Raw genomic sequence first — 19455 nt, 5'->3', positions numbered from 1 at the left:
ATTCTTGTAACTTACTTATTTTATTTATTATGTTATGTTAGTCACCATACATCATTAGTTTTTGATGTAGTGATCCACGATTCAGTGCTTTCGTATAAAACCCAGTGCTCCATGCAGTACGTGCCCTCCTTAATACCTATCACCGGGCTAACTCATCCCCCACCCCACTCCCCTCTAAAACCCTCAGCTTGTTTCCCAGAGTCCATAGTCTCTCATGGTTCATCTCTCCCTCTGATTTCCCCCCCTTCATTTTTCCCTTCCTTCTCCTAATGTCCTCCATGCTGTTCCTTATGTTCCACAAATAAGTGAAACGATATGAGAATTGACTTTCTCTGCTTGACTTATTTCACTTAGCATAATCTCCTCCAGTCCCACCCATGTTGATGTGAAAGTTGGGTACTCATCCTTTCTGATGGCTGAGTAATATTCCATTGTAGATATGGACCACATCTTCTTTATCCATTCATCTGTTGAAGGGCATCTCGGCTCTTTCCACAGTTTGGCTATTGTGGACATTGCTGCTATGAACACTGGGGCACATATGGCCCTTCTTTTCACTACATCTGTGTCTTTGGGGTAAATACCCAGTACTGCAATTGCTGGGTCATAGGGTAGCTCTATTTTTAATTTTCTGAGGCACCTCCACACTGTTTTCCAAAGTGGCTGTACCAACTTGCATTCCCACCGACAGTGTAAGAGGGTTCCCCTTTCTCCACAACCTCTCCAACATTTGTTGTTTCTTGCCTTGTCAATTTTTGCCATTCTAACTGGTGTAAGGTGATATCTCAGTGTGGTTTTGATCTGAATTTCTCTGATGGCTAATGATGATGAACATTTTTTCATGGGTCTGTTAGCCATTTGTATGTCTTTTTGCAGAAGTGTCTGTTCATGTCTTCTGCCCATTTTTTGACTTGATTATTTGTTTTTTGGGTGTTGAGTTTGAGAAGTTCTTTATAGATCTTGGATACCAGCCCTTTATCTGTAGTGTCATTTGCAAATATCTTCTCCCATTCTGTGGGTTGCCTCTTTGTTTTGCTGACTGTTTCCTTTGTTGTGCAGAAGCTTTTTATCTTGATGGAGTCCCCAAAGTTCATTTTTGCTTTTGTTTCACTAGCGTTTGGAGATGTATCTTGAAAGAAGTTGCTGTGGCCAATGTCAAAGAGGTTACTGCCTATGTTCTCCTCTAGGATTTTGATGGATTCCTGTCTCACATTGAGGTCTTTCAACCATTTTGAGTTTATCTTTGTGTATGGTGGTAGAGAATGGTTGAGTTTCATTCTTCTGCATGTGGCTGTCCAATTCTCCCAGCACCATTTACTGAAGAGACTTTTTTCCATTGCATATTTTTTCCTGCTTATTTGACCACAGAGTTGAGGGTCCATATCTGGGCTCTCTATTCTGTTCCATTGGTCTATATGTCTGTTTCTGTGCCAGTACCATGCTGTCTTGGTGATCACTGCTTTGTAATATAGTTTGAAATCAGGCAACATGATGCCCCCAGCTTTGTTTTTCTTTTTCAACATTTCCTTGGCAATTCGGGGTCTTTTCTGATTCCACACAATTTTAGGATTGTTTGTTCCAGCACTTTGAAAAATGTCATTGGCATTTTGATCAGGATGTCATTAAAGGTACAGATTGCTCTGGGTAGCATAGACATTTTAACAATGTTTACTCTTCCGATCCCTGAGCATGGCATGTTTTTCCATCTTTCTGTGTCTTCTTCAATTTCTTTCATGAGTGTTCTGTAGTTCCTAGAGCATAGACCCTTTACCTCTTTGGTTAGGTTTATTCCGAGGTATCGTATGGTTTTTGGTGCTATTGTAAATGGAATCGTTTCTCTAATTTCTCTTTCTACAGATGCATTGTTAGGGTATAAGAAAGGAACTGATTTCTGTGCACTGATTTTGTATCTTGCCACATTACTGAATTGCTGTATGAGTTCTAGTAATTTGGGGGTGGAGTCTTTTGGGTTTTCCACATAAAGTATCATGTCATCTGTAAAAAGAGAGAGTTTGACTTCTTCTTTGCCAATCTGAATGCCTTTTATTTCTTTTTGTTGTCCGATTGCTGTTGCTAGGACTTCTAGTACTATGTTGAACAATAGTGGTGAGAGCGGGCATCCTTGACGTGCTCCTGATCTTAAGGGAAAGTATCAGCTTTTCCCCAATGAGGATGATATTTGCTGTGGGCTTTTCATAGATGGATTTTATGAACTTGAGGAATGTTCCCTCTATCCCTATACTCTGAAGAGTTTTAATCAGAAAAGGATGCTGTATTTTGTCAAATGCTTTTTCTGCATCAATTGAGAGGACCATATGGTTCTTCTCTCTCCTCTTATTAAGGTGTTCTATCACACTGATTGATTTGCGAATGCTGAACCCTCCTTGCATCCCGGGGATAAATCCCATTTGGTCGTGGTGGATGGTCCTTTTAATGTACTGTTGGATCCTATTAGCTAGGATTTTGTTGAGGATTTTGGAATCCATATTCATCAGGGATATCAGTCTGAAATTCTCCTTTTTGATGGGGGCTTTGCCTGGTTTGGGGATTAGGGAAATGCTGGCCTCATAGAATGAATCTGTAAACTTTCCTTCTGTTTCTATTTTTTGAAACAGCTTCAGGAGAATAGGTATTATTTCTTCTTTGAACATTTGGTAGAATTCCCCAGGGAATCCATCAGGCCCTGGACTCTTGTTTTTTGGGAGGTTTTTGATCACTGCTTCAATCTTGTTCACTGAGCCCATCCCCCACCACAGGGCAGGGCAACTCTGCCCAAACACAGTTGCCTGAGTAACAGCATGGCAGGCCCCTCCCCCAGAAGACAGGCTGGGAAAACAAGAGGCCAGCAACCCTAGGTCCCTAGAAAACAGGTGCATCTTGCTTGGGTTGTGGTCAGTAATCTGGACTCTGTACATTCCCTCAACCCCTCCTCAATAGAATGACTAGGAGGAGGAATCCCCAAAATAGAAAAGACTCAGAGATTATGACTTATGCCACAGATTTACAAATGTCTCTGACTTTTTGCAAGTTGCTTATGTTTCTCTGTGTGGATTTCTTTGGGTTCATTATAGTTGGAGTCTGTGGGACTTCTTGAATCTGGATATTCATTTCCTTCCCCAGACTGGGAAATTTTTAGCTATTATTTCTTTAAATAAGCTTTCTGCCCCATTCTCTCTTCTTTTGGGAGTACCATAAAGTGTAGATTGGTCTATCTAATGGTACTGCATACATCCCTTAGGATTTCTTCATTTTTTTTCATTCTTTTTCCTTTTTGTTCTTGTGACCTCATGATTTCAGATGACTTGTCTTTGAGTTCACTCATTCTTTCTTCTATTTGATCAAGCCTGCTCTTGAACTCCTGTACCTAACTTTTCAGTTCAATTACTGTATTCTTTTAGCTCTAAAAGTTGTTTTTAAAAAATACTTTATTTTATTTTGCTCATGCATCATGTTCTTGAGCTCATTGAACACCTTTATAACTGTTTTGAATTCTTTGTCAGTTAATTCATATACCTGCTTCTTTAAGATTGGTTTCTGGAGATTTATCTTGTTCCTTTGTATGGGCCATGTTTCCCTGTTTCTCTGTGTGTCTTATGCCTTTGTGTTGGGATCTGCACATGTGAAAAAAAAGGCATTTCTTCTAGACTTTACATCCTGACTTTGTAAAAAGGAAGACAACAATCACCTTGGCTAGGAAATCTGGGGGCTTCTGAAACCTTTCTGTGGGTGATGTGACTTCTCTGGGCCTGTGTGTACAATTTCTCAATTAGAGAGTTTTGTTCGTTTCTTTTAGTTTCTTTTTCAGGACATCATAATCTCTTGCTCCCTCTGGTGTCTGTCTGCAACACTGTAAGTTCTCTGGTCCTACAGCAGCAAGCTGCCCTCTCTGTTATCAGGGGCTGCTAGGAATCCAAAGTATGCCAGCTCTCTGTCAGTATCCTGAGCCAGGTGAGACCAGTACAAGACCCTTGGGCAGCCCTCCAAAAAGCCAGAATGCCAGACTCACACTCTACTCCTCTCTCTCTCCTAAAGGAAAACCCATGAACTGGGGTATTGTCTGCCAGTGATGAGCTGTGCTGCTTTGGGGGAGAGGGCGAACACAAGTAAAATGAAACAATTCTTAGTCTTTTCAATGTGGCTATTCTTGGCTTTGAGATCACCTGGGGGTACTGCAACATCTTAACTGTCTTCTAGAATTCTCATAATGGTATTTGGTCCATATACTGTTAAGTTGGTGTCTCTGTAGAGGAATGAAGGCTGGGACTTCCTGTTCTGCCATCTTGCTCTTTTTAATGGTCTTTTTATTGCCTTCCAATGTGCATGTCTGGTCTCCTCAAGGAGACATTTTGAAGCTAGAGACTCACTGTTCTGTGCACTGGAAAGATTTAGGCACAGAAAAGATGCTTAACCATGCTTCTAGAATGACAGAAGTAATCTGCTTTCACATATTTAAAAACTCTCATGCTTCTTGGAAAATAATACATCTATGTGAGACTTCATCCTAGATCATGCCTATCTAAATGTACTGTTTTTACAGGGCTCCAGATAAATTCCCCAAGAGCTTGTCCCAAAAAATCCTACTTTGAATCTCTACTGTAAGCTATACTTTACAGTGCCACCTGTGCTAATTTATCTTTTGTAAAAATCATAACTCATAATTGTAGAATTTCTACTCTTCCTCTGGGCATATTGAAATCCAATTTCTTCCCAAAACCTCTCTGATGCTCCAAGTTAGAATTCATTCATTAAATATTTAAGGAGCACCTCTTATGTGCCAGGTACTCTTCTATGTTGCTTAGGCTCTGTAGCTCTATGTGACAGAACTTCTCACAGCTTTTCTTAGTATTTATGTGTGCAAGTTCTTCCTTTCTTAACTGTGGGCTTCTAGAGTGTGTCCAATTTACTTCTGTAACCCTGGCATCTGTACAGTGCTTTGTACATAATTGATATGAAATACAAGAATGCTAAAACAAAGTCTAAGCAGCTAGACAAAAAAAAGGAATTCTTCATCTCAGTTTGCTAAAGAACCAAACAGGTTGAAGTGCCTCATTATTAAGTATCTTATAAATCTCACCAGATCTCAATTAATTAGCTTCTTTTATGCTTCCTTCTCATCCTCCTGTAAAATGTGTTGATGACTATTTTCTATCCATTACTTACAGGGTACTGCAAATTAGTGGTCCATATTTTGGTTACATGGTATCAAACCAGTTATCAAGAAAAATGGAAATATATTCAAATGATTTCAAGAAATGTAAAAATCGGGGTGCCTGGGTGGCTAAGTCATTAAGCATCTGCCTTTGGCTCAGGTCATGATCCCAGGGTCCTGGGATCGAGCCCCGCATTGGGCTCCCTGCTCGGCAGAGAGCCTGCTTCTCCCTCTCCCAGTCCCCCTGCTTATGTTCCTTCTCTCGCTGTCTCTCTCTCTGTCAAAAATATAAAATCTTTAAAAAAAAAAAAACAAATGTAAAAATCACCATCCCTAGTCATTTCTACCCTCTGTCTCCCCAAATTAGGAAACACAACCTCCTCTCCCAAGTGTCACCAACGTAGTCACAGCAGTATTAGAATTGACAGCTAGAGAATAAGGAGCCTAAAAGGAACTGTAAAAACCAGGAAGTGCCACGTATAAGGAAAGGAGGAATAAAATGTGTTTGGCAAACAAATGTGCCAGGATTACAGTTCTGAACTGAGCATAATAAACACAGAATGTGCTGAGATCCATTGGTTGGGAGATTAAAAGCTATTCTGAGTGTCAAGAAACCATGAGGTCACGAGCAAGGAAATATTACTTAAAGGAAACTCGGGCTTTCAAAGTAGAGGGAGAGGATCAAGCTACTTACAAGCTCTGGCACATGGTAGGCACTTAGTAAATGATAGCTATTATGAAGAGCTAAGGTCTAGCTCAAATGTCCCTCCTTTGTGACGCCCCAGGCTACAAACACCTTCCTCTGTAGTCTGTATAGGCTGCCATCACACTGTTTACTACATGCAATCTGTATATCCATTCCCACTCCTAAAATGGGATGGTGGGGATTATATATCATGCTTCTCTGGAAGTGGAAATAGTAAGCACTTAATTATTTTTTAACAGTATTTTTTTAAAGATTTTATTTATTTGAGAGAGAGAACATGAAGCGAGAGAGAGTGTGCATGAGCGGGGGCTAGGGGGGAGGGCAGAGGGAGAAGCAGACTCCCCGCTCAGCAGGGAGCCTGATGCGGGGCTTGATCCTGGGACTCAGGATTATGACCTGAGCCAACAGCAGACACTTAACCGACTTAGCCACCCGGGCACCCCAGTAAGCACTTAATTATTAAGTGAGAGAATAATAAACTACGTCATATGATATCTCTCAGTAAGAGTAAATTTTAGACAGAAAATACTGAAGAGCTAGGATAGAAGATCCTGTCTGTAAATCTTACTCATCTCTTCACATTTCAAAGGCCGTCTTTTTTTTTACCTGTCCTTTTCAAAGTTATTAATGTCTCTTCTTCCATTACCAATATAGAATAAGTTTCACAGAATAAATTCTTCCAGATGAGGCAGCATGCAACATAGTGTTTTTTTTTTAATTTTTCACATCTTATTTTATAATTTTAAACTAAGAGATATGTTTCAAAAATAGTAGAGCTCTCTTCACCTGGTACCCCCTACTGTTAACAAATTACAAAACCACACTATAATTATTGAAAGCAAGAAATTAACATTGAGTCAATAAAATTAACTATTTTGTAGACTCATATGAATTTCCCTGTTTTCCCACTAATGTCCTTTTCCTGGTGTAGGACACCACATTTCATTTACTTGTCAGTACCTCCTCCAATCTGTGGCAGTTCTCCACTCTTTGTCTTTCATGACATTGACACTTTTGAAAAGCAGCAGTTAGTTATTGTGTGGAATGTCTCTCAATTTGGGTTTGAGAGACCTCAGTTTGACTCTCAGCTCTGTGACTTTCAATCTCTGTAGTCTTGGGCAAGCCAATTTCTCTGAGGCTTTCAAGCTTTCAAGCTTTGTTGGTAAAATGGGATAATACTGACTTTGTGTTTTAAAAAATTAAATGAGGCAATATATGTTAAAATGTCTAGAATATGAGGCCATACAACAAATGCTAAGTCTTTTCTCCTTGTCCTTGCCTTTCAACTATTCTGAGTAGAATTTTGTGCTAAAATGTCTTACCCATATTTTAATGCCTTCTTTTATAGATAAAACCAAATCAAATTTAGCCCTCAAGTGATGACTCAGGGTCATCATGATAAATAACCACTGCTGTACCGTGTAAACAGTTCTAGGTCTGTGCCTTTGTTCTCCCTGTTGACCACTCTCATCATCCGTATGCCTGCCTGGAAGGGCCTCATCATTCCCTTTCTGATTCTCAGCTTGAGACGTTGGGGATCCACTTCTTCTCTCATATATTCATCAATGATATACTAAATCTACTAAGTGTCAGGCACTGTGTTAGGATCCTGGAGAGGGTGATAAGTTATCTCCTATCCTTGTTGATTTTATGGCTAATGGGGAAACAGACAAGTAAGTAGTTAATTCAACGTGATCAATTCTATGAATGATTTAATGCCTAGGAGCACATAAAAAAAATTCCTAACCTGGACTTGGGGAGAGTCAGGTTAGGGAAGGTTTCATGACGAAGATGCCATTATGTTTCAGTTAAGGTCTGCAGAATGTACAGAAATTAACCAGATGGAGAGAGGGAGGAGGAAAGAGAGCAAAAGGCATGTAGTTTAGAAACAGGTATTAGAACTATGTGCTGAGCAAAAGTAAATCGGTTCTGAAAAATAAATCTCCTGTGTTGTAAACTTGCAGCTTGAGAGAGATTTTGTGCCAATACCTCAGGGGCTCAGAAACTTCACCAGGAAACTTCTGGCCCCAGGGTTGTGTTCTGGAGGCTGCAGTTGACAGACCTAAACCTTTGGATATTATACTGAGCTTACCTCTTTCAACATCTGTGAACTGAAGTAAAATTTAAGGCTACAATTGGCTGCTTGTTCCTATTTCAAAAGTATAACAGGTTTGTCCCTTTTTGACAGAAGAGTTTCTTGCTTCAAAAAAATAGGTATCAAGGACCATCAAAAAGTCCTTTATGAACTACCCTTCTGAGTTGGCAAGAGAGGTTTTGAGGCTTTCAAGCTTTCTTCCCTTCTATAGCACTCATTCCTGTGGGCTCAGAGGTTTGGCTTGGAGTCCAACTGAATCCGAAGCCCCAGTTTAACCATGTAAATCTGTGAACTTGGCAAGTGTTACAAGTATATTATCTGTTAAATACTGGAATTTAGGAGAATCTAATATAAGATTGTCAAATTAAGAAGTTTCTTTGCTAGTTCCTAATTCACTCTCCCCCATCATCTTCACTTTTTTTCATCTGGCGGGTAAATAAGCTGAATTCTTTTAGTTTTCTCCACAGGGAATATTTCCCAAACCTTAACTGCTTCTAACTCAAAGCAGTAATATTACATACCGTCAACTGGTGTATCAGGAGGTCCATTAAGAAGGTAATCTTGTTACTAAACAGAACATCGGTGCAATTTTCTGAGCAGTTATTGCAGGTGAGGTTGTAAACGTTGATTGTATTGCAGAGAGACCTAATAGGAGAGAAACACCATTTGTAAAACTTGAGCAGCTCTTCTCTATACAATTTAAAATACATAAAATGAATGGTACAAAAGCAACAGGTATAGGATGGAAATCACTCTGAAAAAAAAAAAAGCCAAGTATTAGGTACAAGGCCCATCAGCTAGATATAAAAGCTTATAATTTTTTATCCAAAGGCAGGTGTTTGTTAGCATCTAATACTTGCCTCTTACTAATTTCTTAGTTACATAGCAGATAATGGAAATGTATTTAATAGTCTATCTGATAATGTCTTTTTTAATTTAAATTTTACTTAGTTAACATACAGTGCAATATTGGTTTCTGGAGTAGAATTCAGTGATTCATCACTTACATAGAACACTTAGTGCTCATCAAACAAGTACCCTCTTTTTAAAAAAATTTTTAAAAAGATTTTATTTATTTATTTGAGAGAGACAGAGATAGTGACCGAGATAATGAGACAGTGCACGAGTGGAGAGGAGAGGGAGAAGCAGGCTCCCCACTGAGCAGGGAGCCCGACTCGGGTTGATCCCAGGACCCTGAGATCATGACCTGAGTCGAAGGCAGACGCTTGACTGAGCCACCCAGGTGCCCCAACTATATATATTTTTTAAGATATCTTTATTTGAGAGAGAGACAGAGAGAGTGCACCAGCCAGGTGCTGCCCTATAAAATAATTTTTAAAATAATTGTAATAAATTTGGAAAAGACAAGGACAAAGAAATAGTAGAAAACTATCAAGGAATTGTGTAAGACTGTTGAATCACAGACCTGTACCTCTGAAACAAATAATACATTATATGTTAAAAAAAAAAAAAAGAAGAAGATAGCAGGAAGGGAAAAATGAAGGGGGGAAAATTGGAGGGGGAGACGAACCATGAGAGACTATGGACTCTGAGAAACAAACTGAGGGTTCTAGAGGGGAGGGGGGTGGGGGATGCATTAGCCTGGTGATGGGTATTAAAGAGGGCACGTTCTGCGTGGAACACTGGGTGTTATGCACAAACAATGAATCATGGAACATTACATCAAAAACTAATGATGTAATGTATGGTGATTAACATAACATAATAAAAAAAACTATCAAGAAATAATTTGGTATTTGTACTTCTGGTCTTTACTCCCCCTATTCTTATAAATGTACATTTATTTAACAAATACATAATGAATATTTCTCCATGACATTTAATATTCTGTAATAATGGTCTTTAGTTTTTGTTTTTTTTTTTAAAGCAGCAGAATGCTTTCTTACTCAGAAGATTAAAAACTTACAAAATCTTGGGGTGCCTGGCTGGCTCAGTGACAGGAGCATGAGACTCTTGATCTCAGGGTCATGAATTTGAGCCCCACATTGGATGTAGAGATTACTTAAATAAAAGTAAGCTAAAAAAATAAAAAAGCTTACAAAATCTTAGATGCTTAAACCACAGAACTGATAAAACCAGAGTTGCTCTGACTGAAGCAGAAGTGGGGAACCCAGGGCCCTAATCTGTTCCCTCCTCTCAAAAAGCTTTGAAGCATTCTCCAGAGACCTGAGGGTGTGTTCCCATGAAGTGCAGTAAAAACTACTGAGCTTCGATGTAATTACAATTTACCTTTGTAACTTTTTGACTATGAATGACAACCATAGTTCAACATGCACAAAAAGGGTATATGATAAAAAGCATCTCCCTCTTTATGTCCCTCAGCCATCCAATTTCCCACCTTAGAAATCACCATGGTTGGGGCACCTGGGTGGCTCAGCCATTAAGCATCTGCCTTCGGCTCAGGTCATGATCCCGGGGTCCTGGGATCGAGCCCCACATCAGGCTCCCTGCTCCGCGGGAAGCCTGCATCTCCCTCTCCCACTCCCCCTGCTTGTGTTCCCTCCCTCGCTGTGTCTCTGTCAAATGAATAAATAAAATCTTAAAAAAAAATAAAGAAATCACCATGGTTACTAGCTTATATATCCTTCCAGCCATAATTTATGCATGCTGAAGAGGCTTTTTGCCCCATACAAATATTATCATACAAAATTTGGAGGTTGAACTGAGTTGAAGCCATCTTCCTGTGGCTCTCAGTTCTGATTGCTATTAAACAAGATTTGGAAAGATGAGACTTTCCTGCAGCAGCATTCCAGGTTCCATTTTCCAGCTTCTGGGTGTCAAGAACCAGTGGGATTGTGCTACTTTGATTTCCTAATCTCTGATCTGTACCCATTCTGTGGTTTCCTGGGTGTGAGAGACAGTTGTGTATGGCATTGTTATTTCCTTCCCAACTTGTGTTGGCCTCAGAGGGAGCAGTGCCCCCAGTGGCTATGTTTGATATTGTTCTGGAGTCAACCCAGAGGTCTACATTCGCTTCCAACAATTTTGTAAGCATCTACTATTTTAAATTTCTTTTCTGACTAAAATACTTATACGAGAAATACTGCACTATTTTAAAAGGATGAATAGTGTTATACTAAGGATATGACATTTTCCCCCAACCAATCCCTTACTATTTTTGTGTTCAACTTTCAATGTTACAAATAATGCTGTTATAATAGTCTTTTAGTTACAAGCCACAGGAAGAAAGCTCTGGATGACTTAAACAGAAAGGAAATTAATTGATAGGTTATTGGGTATATTGTAAGACTTAGAAAACACAGTCACAGAAGTTACATGACCAGGACCAATACCCAAATCACACAACACTAAATAGATCTGATGAAAAAACCAGTGGGCACCATATGCCACAGCCTGAACTTACACTGTGACTTTGGATGCCAGATGCAACTGTCTCCAATTGTCAAAAGAACAGAGTTTGGGATCTCCTTACTTCTTTATCAGCTTCAGAGTGGAAGGCTGGAACAGGTATACTGGATTGTGAAGTTTAGGTCTCATGCCTATATCCTAGACACAATGAAAACTGGGAAGCAATTCTCAAGTTCTATAGTAGGAGGGCCACCTTATATGCTTGGGAACTCAGCAGACATAGGATGAGCTCAATGGCACAACTCGTGCTCATAACAGCTGTACCAAAAATATCATTCTGGTTCCTTGGGATAAATTTCCAGGAATGATAATTTGGGTAAAAGGATATGAACATTTTTAAGATTTTTTTTTTAAAGATTGTTTTTATTTATTTGACAGATAGAGAGCACAAGCAGGGAGCATAGCAGGCAGAGGGAGAGGGAGAAGCAGATCCCTCGCTGGGCAGGGAGCCTGATGTGGGGCTCGATCCCAGGACCCTGAGATCACGACCTGAGCTGAAGGCAGATGCTTAACTGACTGAGCCACCAAGGCACCCTCATTTAAAGATTTTTGATAGACAACTGACAATCCAAATTGCCCTCCAGAAAAAAAATAGTTTAAACTGACTTATATTCCCAGAAAAAGTTTCTCCATGCTTTTATCAAAACTGGATAATCTCATTAAAAAAATCTTTACCAATTTGACAGCTAAAAATAGTATTTTTAAGGATTGCATTTCTTTTATTACTAGTGTGATTTAAGACTTTTACATGTGCCTATTGGCCATGTGTATTTATATTTTCTTGAGTTATCACTGTGTACCTTTTACCCATTTTTCTATTGGGGGAGGTTTTTCTTTTTCTTACTGATTTATAAGGCTCTTCACCAGTAATAAAGATGTTAACCTTTGATCACTGTATGTTGAAAATAAATATTCCAATTGTTGTTTATCTAAACTTAATTTTATCATAAAGAATGATTTCATTTTTATTGGTTAAAATCTGTCAAACTTTCCTTTAGTGCATCTGAGATTTGTGTCAGACTTAGAAGGACTTCCTACTTCAAGATTTTAAAAATATTCTTTTAAATTTTCTCTTGGTACTTCCATAAATTTCACATTTAAATCCGTGATATAAAATTGACTGTGGGATAAGGTATAAGGGAGGGATTTATTGGATTTTTTTCAAAATGAAGCTGCCATCCATACTCATCTTTTTGTTAATTATTCTTGTCCTCTAAACATTTTTTATTGGAGGATTTTATCTTTTTCTTAATGATTTAGAAGGGTTCTCTCATAAATATAGCAAAGGGTTAATACATGTTGTTAGTATTTTTTCCAGTTTATCCACTGCCTTTCATTTTGCTCGTTATTTTTACAGTATGTTTTTATGTATTGAACAATTTTATGTAGTCTAACAATTTTTTTCTTTGTGGTTTTATTTTTTCTTCCCTTCCTTTGATCCTTTAAAAAGTTCTTCCTCATTATGAGATGGGGTAGCTATACATTTGTATCCAGCCCTTTGTATTTATTTTTTCTTGAATTATCACTATGTGTAGTAATTTTAGGGTTTTATAATTCACTATCAAATCATTTGGAATTTATTTTGGCATGTGGTGGGAGCCAGAAGCCTAAATTTACCATTCCCCCTCCTTTAATAAGTTAGTGAAAAATTCACCTTTTCTCTACTGGCTTGAAATGGTATCTTTATCATAAGTAAATACAGGATATATTCCCTGGTTTCCTACTCTAATTAATAATTTTGTCAAGCATTGTGCCATATTACATGGTTTTGTGTACTGTAGCTTTAGAGTAGGATTAATATATAAAATTGTAGATCCCTAAAGACTCAAAAAAAATAAGGGTATTACATTTAGAATGACATATGGAACCTTACAGCTTTATAATTGTCCCCTACTTTTCCCTTTGGTTTCGATCTGTAATTTTTATAACCTTGATTTTTAATTTCTATTTTTCTGTTTTATTCAATAGACACAACCTGTCTACAATTGTTTGTAGAATATCATAAAGCATCAATAAACATACCCATAAAAAACAAGGTATAAGATTTTGTCCTAATGCTCTCTGTACTTTAAAGAAAACGCATTTACTGGTAAAGTGTGGAATGTGCATCTATATCATCTTTTGCTCACAAAACTCCCCCAAGAAACTTCTACAAAGAAACTACCTTCTGATGAGAGAAAAGGGGGGGGGACCAAAAATCTCAGGGTCAGGAAAAACTTGTCCACTCAGTAAAACTTGTTTGAAAGACAACCTTTATTTGAAAAGCACCTGTCTTAGAAAGATCACTGCTTTGAACCCAGCCTGGGTGGTCTGCTCAAGGAGCTTTCCCTGTAATTTAAAACTCAAATGACTAGAAGCACTTTTTAACATCAAACAGAAAGCCCTAGATTTTAAAAGTATCTTCTGAAAAGACATTAAAATCTTACTGTCCATTCTGTCAAAAGTATACTGTGGCTGGTCTGAAATAAGGGCTTTGTGTCCCAAATGATCATGGCTACGTGAATGAATCTTATGTCAGTGAGTCTTCTCACTGAACATGTTGCCTCTGAAAAACAGAGGACAGAAAAGGAATCACAAGACTGGGTATTTTGGCAATAAGTACAGTAACAAATTTACATACAAAAAGGACAATAGTAAAAAACAAGTGTAGTACAACTCAGACATTAAGATTAGTACTTACACATTATGAAATAAAGAGAAAAGGCCCAGGTGGTTTTAGCCTAAGAGGATTTGATATTATAACTTAGGAAGTACATAGTTTACTTTATATCCTTGTGCAGTTTGCAGTAGTTAAGACTTTTCAGAAAATACTGTTCACCAAAATCCACCGTCTTACACCTGTGTCAAGACAGCAGACATTTAAAAACAACTGTCATGGGCAGTTTTTAAAACCAGAGCCCCAATACATATTATAACTTACCAAATTCCTTTGGTTTGCATTAAGCATTTCATAAACGATATACAGTTACATACACAGGAGAAAGTGAATGACTCTATGTTCCTGCAGAGCAAACATCTGTGCCAAGTAGGCACAGCAAGTACCAGAGTCCCATCAACAGAGCTGCAAAGAGAAACTTGGAATTTCCGTCAATTACTCTTTCAACCTGATGTGGATAAGTGTGGGAATGTGACAGATCCTCACAAAACACAGAGGATGGTTAGCAAATGACATAGAATTTGCCTGATGCAGGGCTCGATCTCATGACCCTGAGATCACGACCTAAGCTGAAACCAAGTGTCTGACGCTTAACTGACTGCGCCACCCAGGCGCCCCTAAAATAATTTCCTTCTATAGTATTAAAAAGACTTATCTGAAACTAGGGAGATCTGACTGCAGTTAGAATTCTAATGCCTTAACTGGACTCACCAAGTGAGTGGCTGCCCACAGAATGAAGCCTGTGATCTAGGCTTGGCCTTGCATGAGTGGCCCACCTGAGAACTGCATGTGCCAATCCTTGAGGCTGAAAACTGAGATTCCTGTCAAACCACTGAGAACTCTATTCCATTACACAATTACTCGAAGTTACTTTTGGATAAGGTCCTTTTTTTTTTTTAAGATATTTATTTATTTATTTATTTATTTATTTATTTATTTATTTGAGAGAGAGAGTGCAAGAGCGAGCACAAACGGGGAGGAGAGGGAGAAGCAGGTTCCCCATAGAGTAGGGAACCTGATGTGGGGCTGGATCCCAGGACCTCCGGGGTCATGACCCAAGCAGAAAGCAGATGTTTAACTGACCCAGGCGCCTCTCTTCTGGATAAGGTCATTGCCTGATTGCTCCTCTTTGGAGCCATCACAGTGTGCAGTACCAAGTTGGCTGAGCATAGAGATGTCTAATGAAGGGACAACGGTCTTGTTTCAAGCAGAATATATAAGAATATATAACTATGGAATATATTAACATTAATTACCTGCACTTTCCACTATTCTATTTTTAAAACAGTCCTTAGAATGAGAAGTAGGAACCATGCCACCTACTTATAGATAAAATATCTTATGAATGCATAGTGATATTTCAGATTCAAATTCAGGATTAAGGGATCTTTTTTCCCCTTTAAATACTTCTATATAATAGCTCTCTATCTTTTCTTTGACACTGAGAATCTTGGCCTTCAAAGGCATCAAGGATGACAGAATTAGAATATCCGTTAAGACTCACTTGCTTTATGCTACAACACACAACAGTTTCAGAAAAACAATTAATAGTACCACCACTAATTATAATTACTAAAAACAATTAAAATATATTTTGGCATATGCCATAAACATTCCTCACCTCCAATGAGGTTGTATTAGCTACACTATCAGATTATCAGCTACACTATAGTCATTTCCTAACATACTCTCCCTCAATTTTTTTTCTTTCAGTAGTATTTACTGCCACAACCCACTCTGCCTGACCCAGTGATGGGCATGAGGGAAATGGTCAAAGTCAGTCCCTACCCTGGAGGGAGCTTCTAGCCTCCTGGGGAAGCCGCAAAAGGCACAGAAGCTTCATGCTGAGGGACAGTCCTACCGATGGCCACAAGCTAGAGGTCAGGTCACAGAAAGCTTCCTGAAGATGGAGGCCTTGGGTCTGACCAGACCCTGAGAGCCCTGAAAGGTCATGTGTGTCTGGGTCCACCTGCAGGATGGAGGCTGATGGATGGTCCTATGTGAAGTAGTACCAGGTAATCAGCAAGAACCATGAGGTGGTGCCCACCAACTTCTTCAAGGTACTGATCCTGGAGGCAGCAGGCAGGCAAACAACTCCACTCCCTATATGATGCCCTGTGTATTGTTCAATATTGACATTCTTGTGACCACAGAAAAGATGAACCTGTGACAGAATTTGGGAAGGCTTTTGCAGTGGATAATGGGACATCTGGATCAGCATGAGCTGTGGATGAAGAGGAAATGTGGCGCTGTGAAGACCAGTCTAAATTACCACACTGCCTTTCTTGCTCTTGCTCCGTCTGTCTGATGCCAGAACACTTGCGGTGGGCAGGGCTAGGGAGGGAGCCAACATTCAGGAACAACAAATCTCAGCTCAAGATGGGGGGGTGGTCTTCAAGGGATGCTAATAATGCTGCTTGACTGAATGATCTTCACTGTGGGGATATAAATTATATATACTCTATACTTCAGTTTGCATTAAAACTCAACGTAACAGAGGGGGGCGGAGCAAGATGGCGGAGGAGTAGGAGATCTAGATTTCGTCTGGTCTCAGGAATTCAGCTGAATAGGGATCAAACCATTCTGAACACCTACGAACTCAACAGGAGATCGAAGAGGAGAGTAGTAACAACTCTCTGAACAGAGAAGCGACCACTTACTGGAAGGTAAGACGTGGGGAGAAGTGAATCCGAGGCGATATTCGATATTCGGGAGGATAGACGGCGGGGGAGGGGCCTCCATCGGCCGCTTGTGGCAAGTGATAGAGCCGCAGAGCACAAAATCGGACCTTTTAGAAGTTGGCCCCGCTGAGGGACGTTGCTGCAGTGGCTAAGCGGGGGGTGGAATCCTCCAGGGACAGTGTGGTCTCAGGACCCTTGGGGTCACAGAAAGACCGGGGGTGCCTGAGTGCGCCAGAGCTCCCAGGTATTGGAGCGGGGAAGCCGGCTGCAGAGACGGAGCAGAGTCGCGGGCTCTCAGCTCGGGGTTGCCATAAACTGTGATCCGTGGCCCAGTCAGGGCACGGCTCCCCCAGCAGGGACCCAACAAGCGGCAGAGCCGGGGAGACTCCCCTTCCTCCCCCGGGAGGAGCAGCGCGGGAACGCACCACAGGGATCTGCTGGGTTTGGAGACTCCACACGGGGTCGGGTGCCAGAGATACAAACGCTCGGTCACAGGCCGGGTGAGCACGGAGTGCGGCCGGAGACGGGGAGACGGGAGTGACTGCTTTTCTCTGGGGGCACACTGAGGAGCGGGGCCGCGAGTTCTCAGCTCCTCCGGGTGGAGATTGGGAGGCCACCATTTTCGCCCTGGTCCTCCAAAGCTGTACCGAGAGCTTGCAGGGAACAAAAGCTCCTGAGAGCAAACCCGAGCAGCTTGCTTAGCCCTGACCGACAAGGGCGGGGCAATTCAGCCTCCGGCAAAGACATTTGGAAACCACAGCAACCGGCCCCTCCCCCAGAAGATCAGCACGAACAGCCAACAAGCCAAGACCAAGTTTACCGATCAAGGAGAACGGGAGAACTCCAGAGCTAGGGGAATACTGCACATAGAATTCATGGCATTTTTTTACCATGATTCATTAGTTCATCAAAGTTAATTTTTGTTAAGTGTTTTTTTATTTTTCTTTTTCCCTTTTCCAACCAATTTTTAGAGTCATATTTTATACCTTCAAAGTAGTTACCCTTATTTTTGGCATGTATATATAAGTTGTTCTCTCTTTAAAATTTTGAGATAGTTTCTTCTAACAGATCAAAATATACCCTAAATCACTAGTGTATGGCTTTGTTCTAGTCTCCTGCCTGATCACATTCTCTCCCTTTTTTCTTTTTTCTTTTCTTAAGTCTTCTTCTTTCTTTTTTCAAACAACTTATCAATTCCTTTTATAAAATCTTTTATAATTTTCATCTTTACAGTCATCTTCCAACCCTTCATTGTATCAACCCTTATTTTGTACATATATGTCTTTCTTCCTTTAAAATTTTAGGAGGCACTTTTTTGTAACAGACCAAAATACGCCCAAAATCTAGTGTGTGGCACTGATCTATGCACTAGCCTGATCATATTTGATCATATTCTGCTTTTTTGTATTGTTCTGTTTTTGTTTTTATCTTTTTTTTTCCTCTTTCTTTTTTCTTTCTTTCTCTTTCTTTTACTCTGGTTTCAGGTCTTTTCTGATTTGGATACAGTATATTTGCTGGGACGTTGTAAACCTGTTAGCATTTTGTTCTCTCATTCACCTATTCTCCTCTGGACAAAATGACAAGACGAAAAAAATCACCTCAGCAAAAAGAACAAGAGGTAGTACCGTCAGCCAGGGACCTACCCAATACAGACATTAGTACGATGTCGGACCTAGAGTTTCAGAATCATGACTTTAAAGATTCTAGCTGGGCTTGAAAAAAGCGTGGAAGTTATTAGAGAAACCCATTCTAGAGAAATAAAAGAACTAAAATCAAACCAAGTCGAAATCAAAAAGGCTATTGATGAGGTGCAATAAAAAATGGGGGCACTAACTGCTAGGATAAATGAGGCAGAAGAGAGAATCAGTGATATAGAAGACCAAATGATGGAAAATAAAGAGGCTGAGAAAAAGAGAGATAAACAACTACTGGATCATGAGAGCAGAATTCGAGAGATAAGCGATACAATAAGACGAAACAACATTAGAATAATTGGGATCCCAGAAGAAGAAGAAAGAGAGAGAGGGGCAGAAGGAATATTGGAGCAAATAATAGCAGAGAACTTCCCTAATGTGAGGAAGGAAACAGGCATCAAAATCCAGGAGGCACAGAGAACCCCTCTCAAAATCAATAATAATAGGTCAACACCCCAACATCTAATAGTAAAACTTACGAGTCTCAGAGACAAAGAGAAAATCCTGAAAGCAGCTCGGGGGAAGAGATATGTAACCTACAATGGTAGCAATATTAGATTGGCAACAGACCTATCCACACAGACCTGGCAGGCCAGAAAGGACTGGTATGATATCTTCAGAGCACTAAACGAGAAAAATATGCAGCCAAGAATACAATATCCAGCTAGACTCTCATTGAAAATTGAAGGAGAGATAAAAAGCTTCCAGGACAAACAAAAACTAAAGGAATTTGCAAACACGAAACCAGCCCTCCAAGAAATATTGAAAGGGGTTCTCTAAGCAAAGAGAGAGCCTAAAAGCAGCATAGATCAGAAAGGAACACAGGCAATATACAGTAACAGTCACCTTAAGGCAATACAATGGCACTAAATTCATACCTTTCAATAGTTACCCTGAATGTAAATGGGCTAAATGCCCCAATCAAAAGACACAGGCTATCAGATTGGATTAAAAAACAAGACCCATCGATATGCTGTCTGCCAGAGACTCATTTTAGGCCCAAAGACACCCCCAGATTGAAAGTGAGGGGGTGGAAAACCATTTACCATGCTAATGGACACCAAAAGAAAGCTGGGGTGGCGAT

The 19455-nt window shown here is 39.9% G+C and overlaps 1 protein-coding gene across 4 annotated transcripts in view; it reads right to left on the bottom strand.

Annotated features, from left to right (window-relative positions):
• SCAPER (S-phase cyclin A associated protein in the ER) overlaps window positions 1-19455 on the bottom strand; it is a 539023-nt gene that overhangs the window by 130653 nt on the left and 388915 nt on the right. For all 4 annotated transcript variants that reach the window (XM_025883907.2, XM_025883909.2, XM_025883908.2 and 1 more), the window contains one exon: window positions 8472-8595. In XM_025883907.2, the coding sequence (XP_025739692.1) occupies window positions 8472-8595 (124 nt within the window). The remainder of the gene's footprint in view (window positions 1-8471; window positions 8596-19455) is intronic.

The sequence above is a fragment of the Callorhinus ursinus genome, unplaced genomic scaffold (assembly GCF_003265705.2).
Source record: "Callorhinus ursinus isolate GAN/ISIS: 27379988/994484 unplaced genomic scaffold, GSC_fseal_2.0 scaffold25, whole genome shotgun sequence".
NCBI lineage: Eukaryota > Metazoa > Chordata > Mammalia > Carnivora > Otariidae > Callorhinus > Callorhinus ursinus.
Note: the sequence above shows the minus strand (reverse complement) of the source record. Positions and strands in the feature narration are given on the sequence as shown.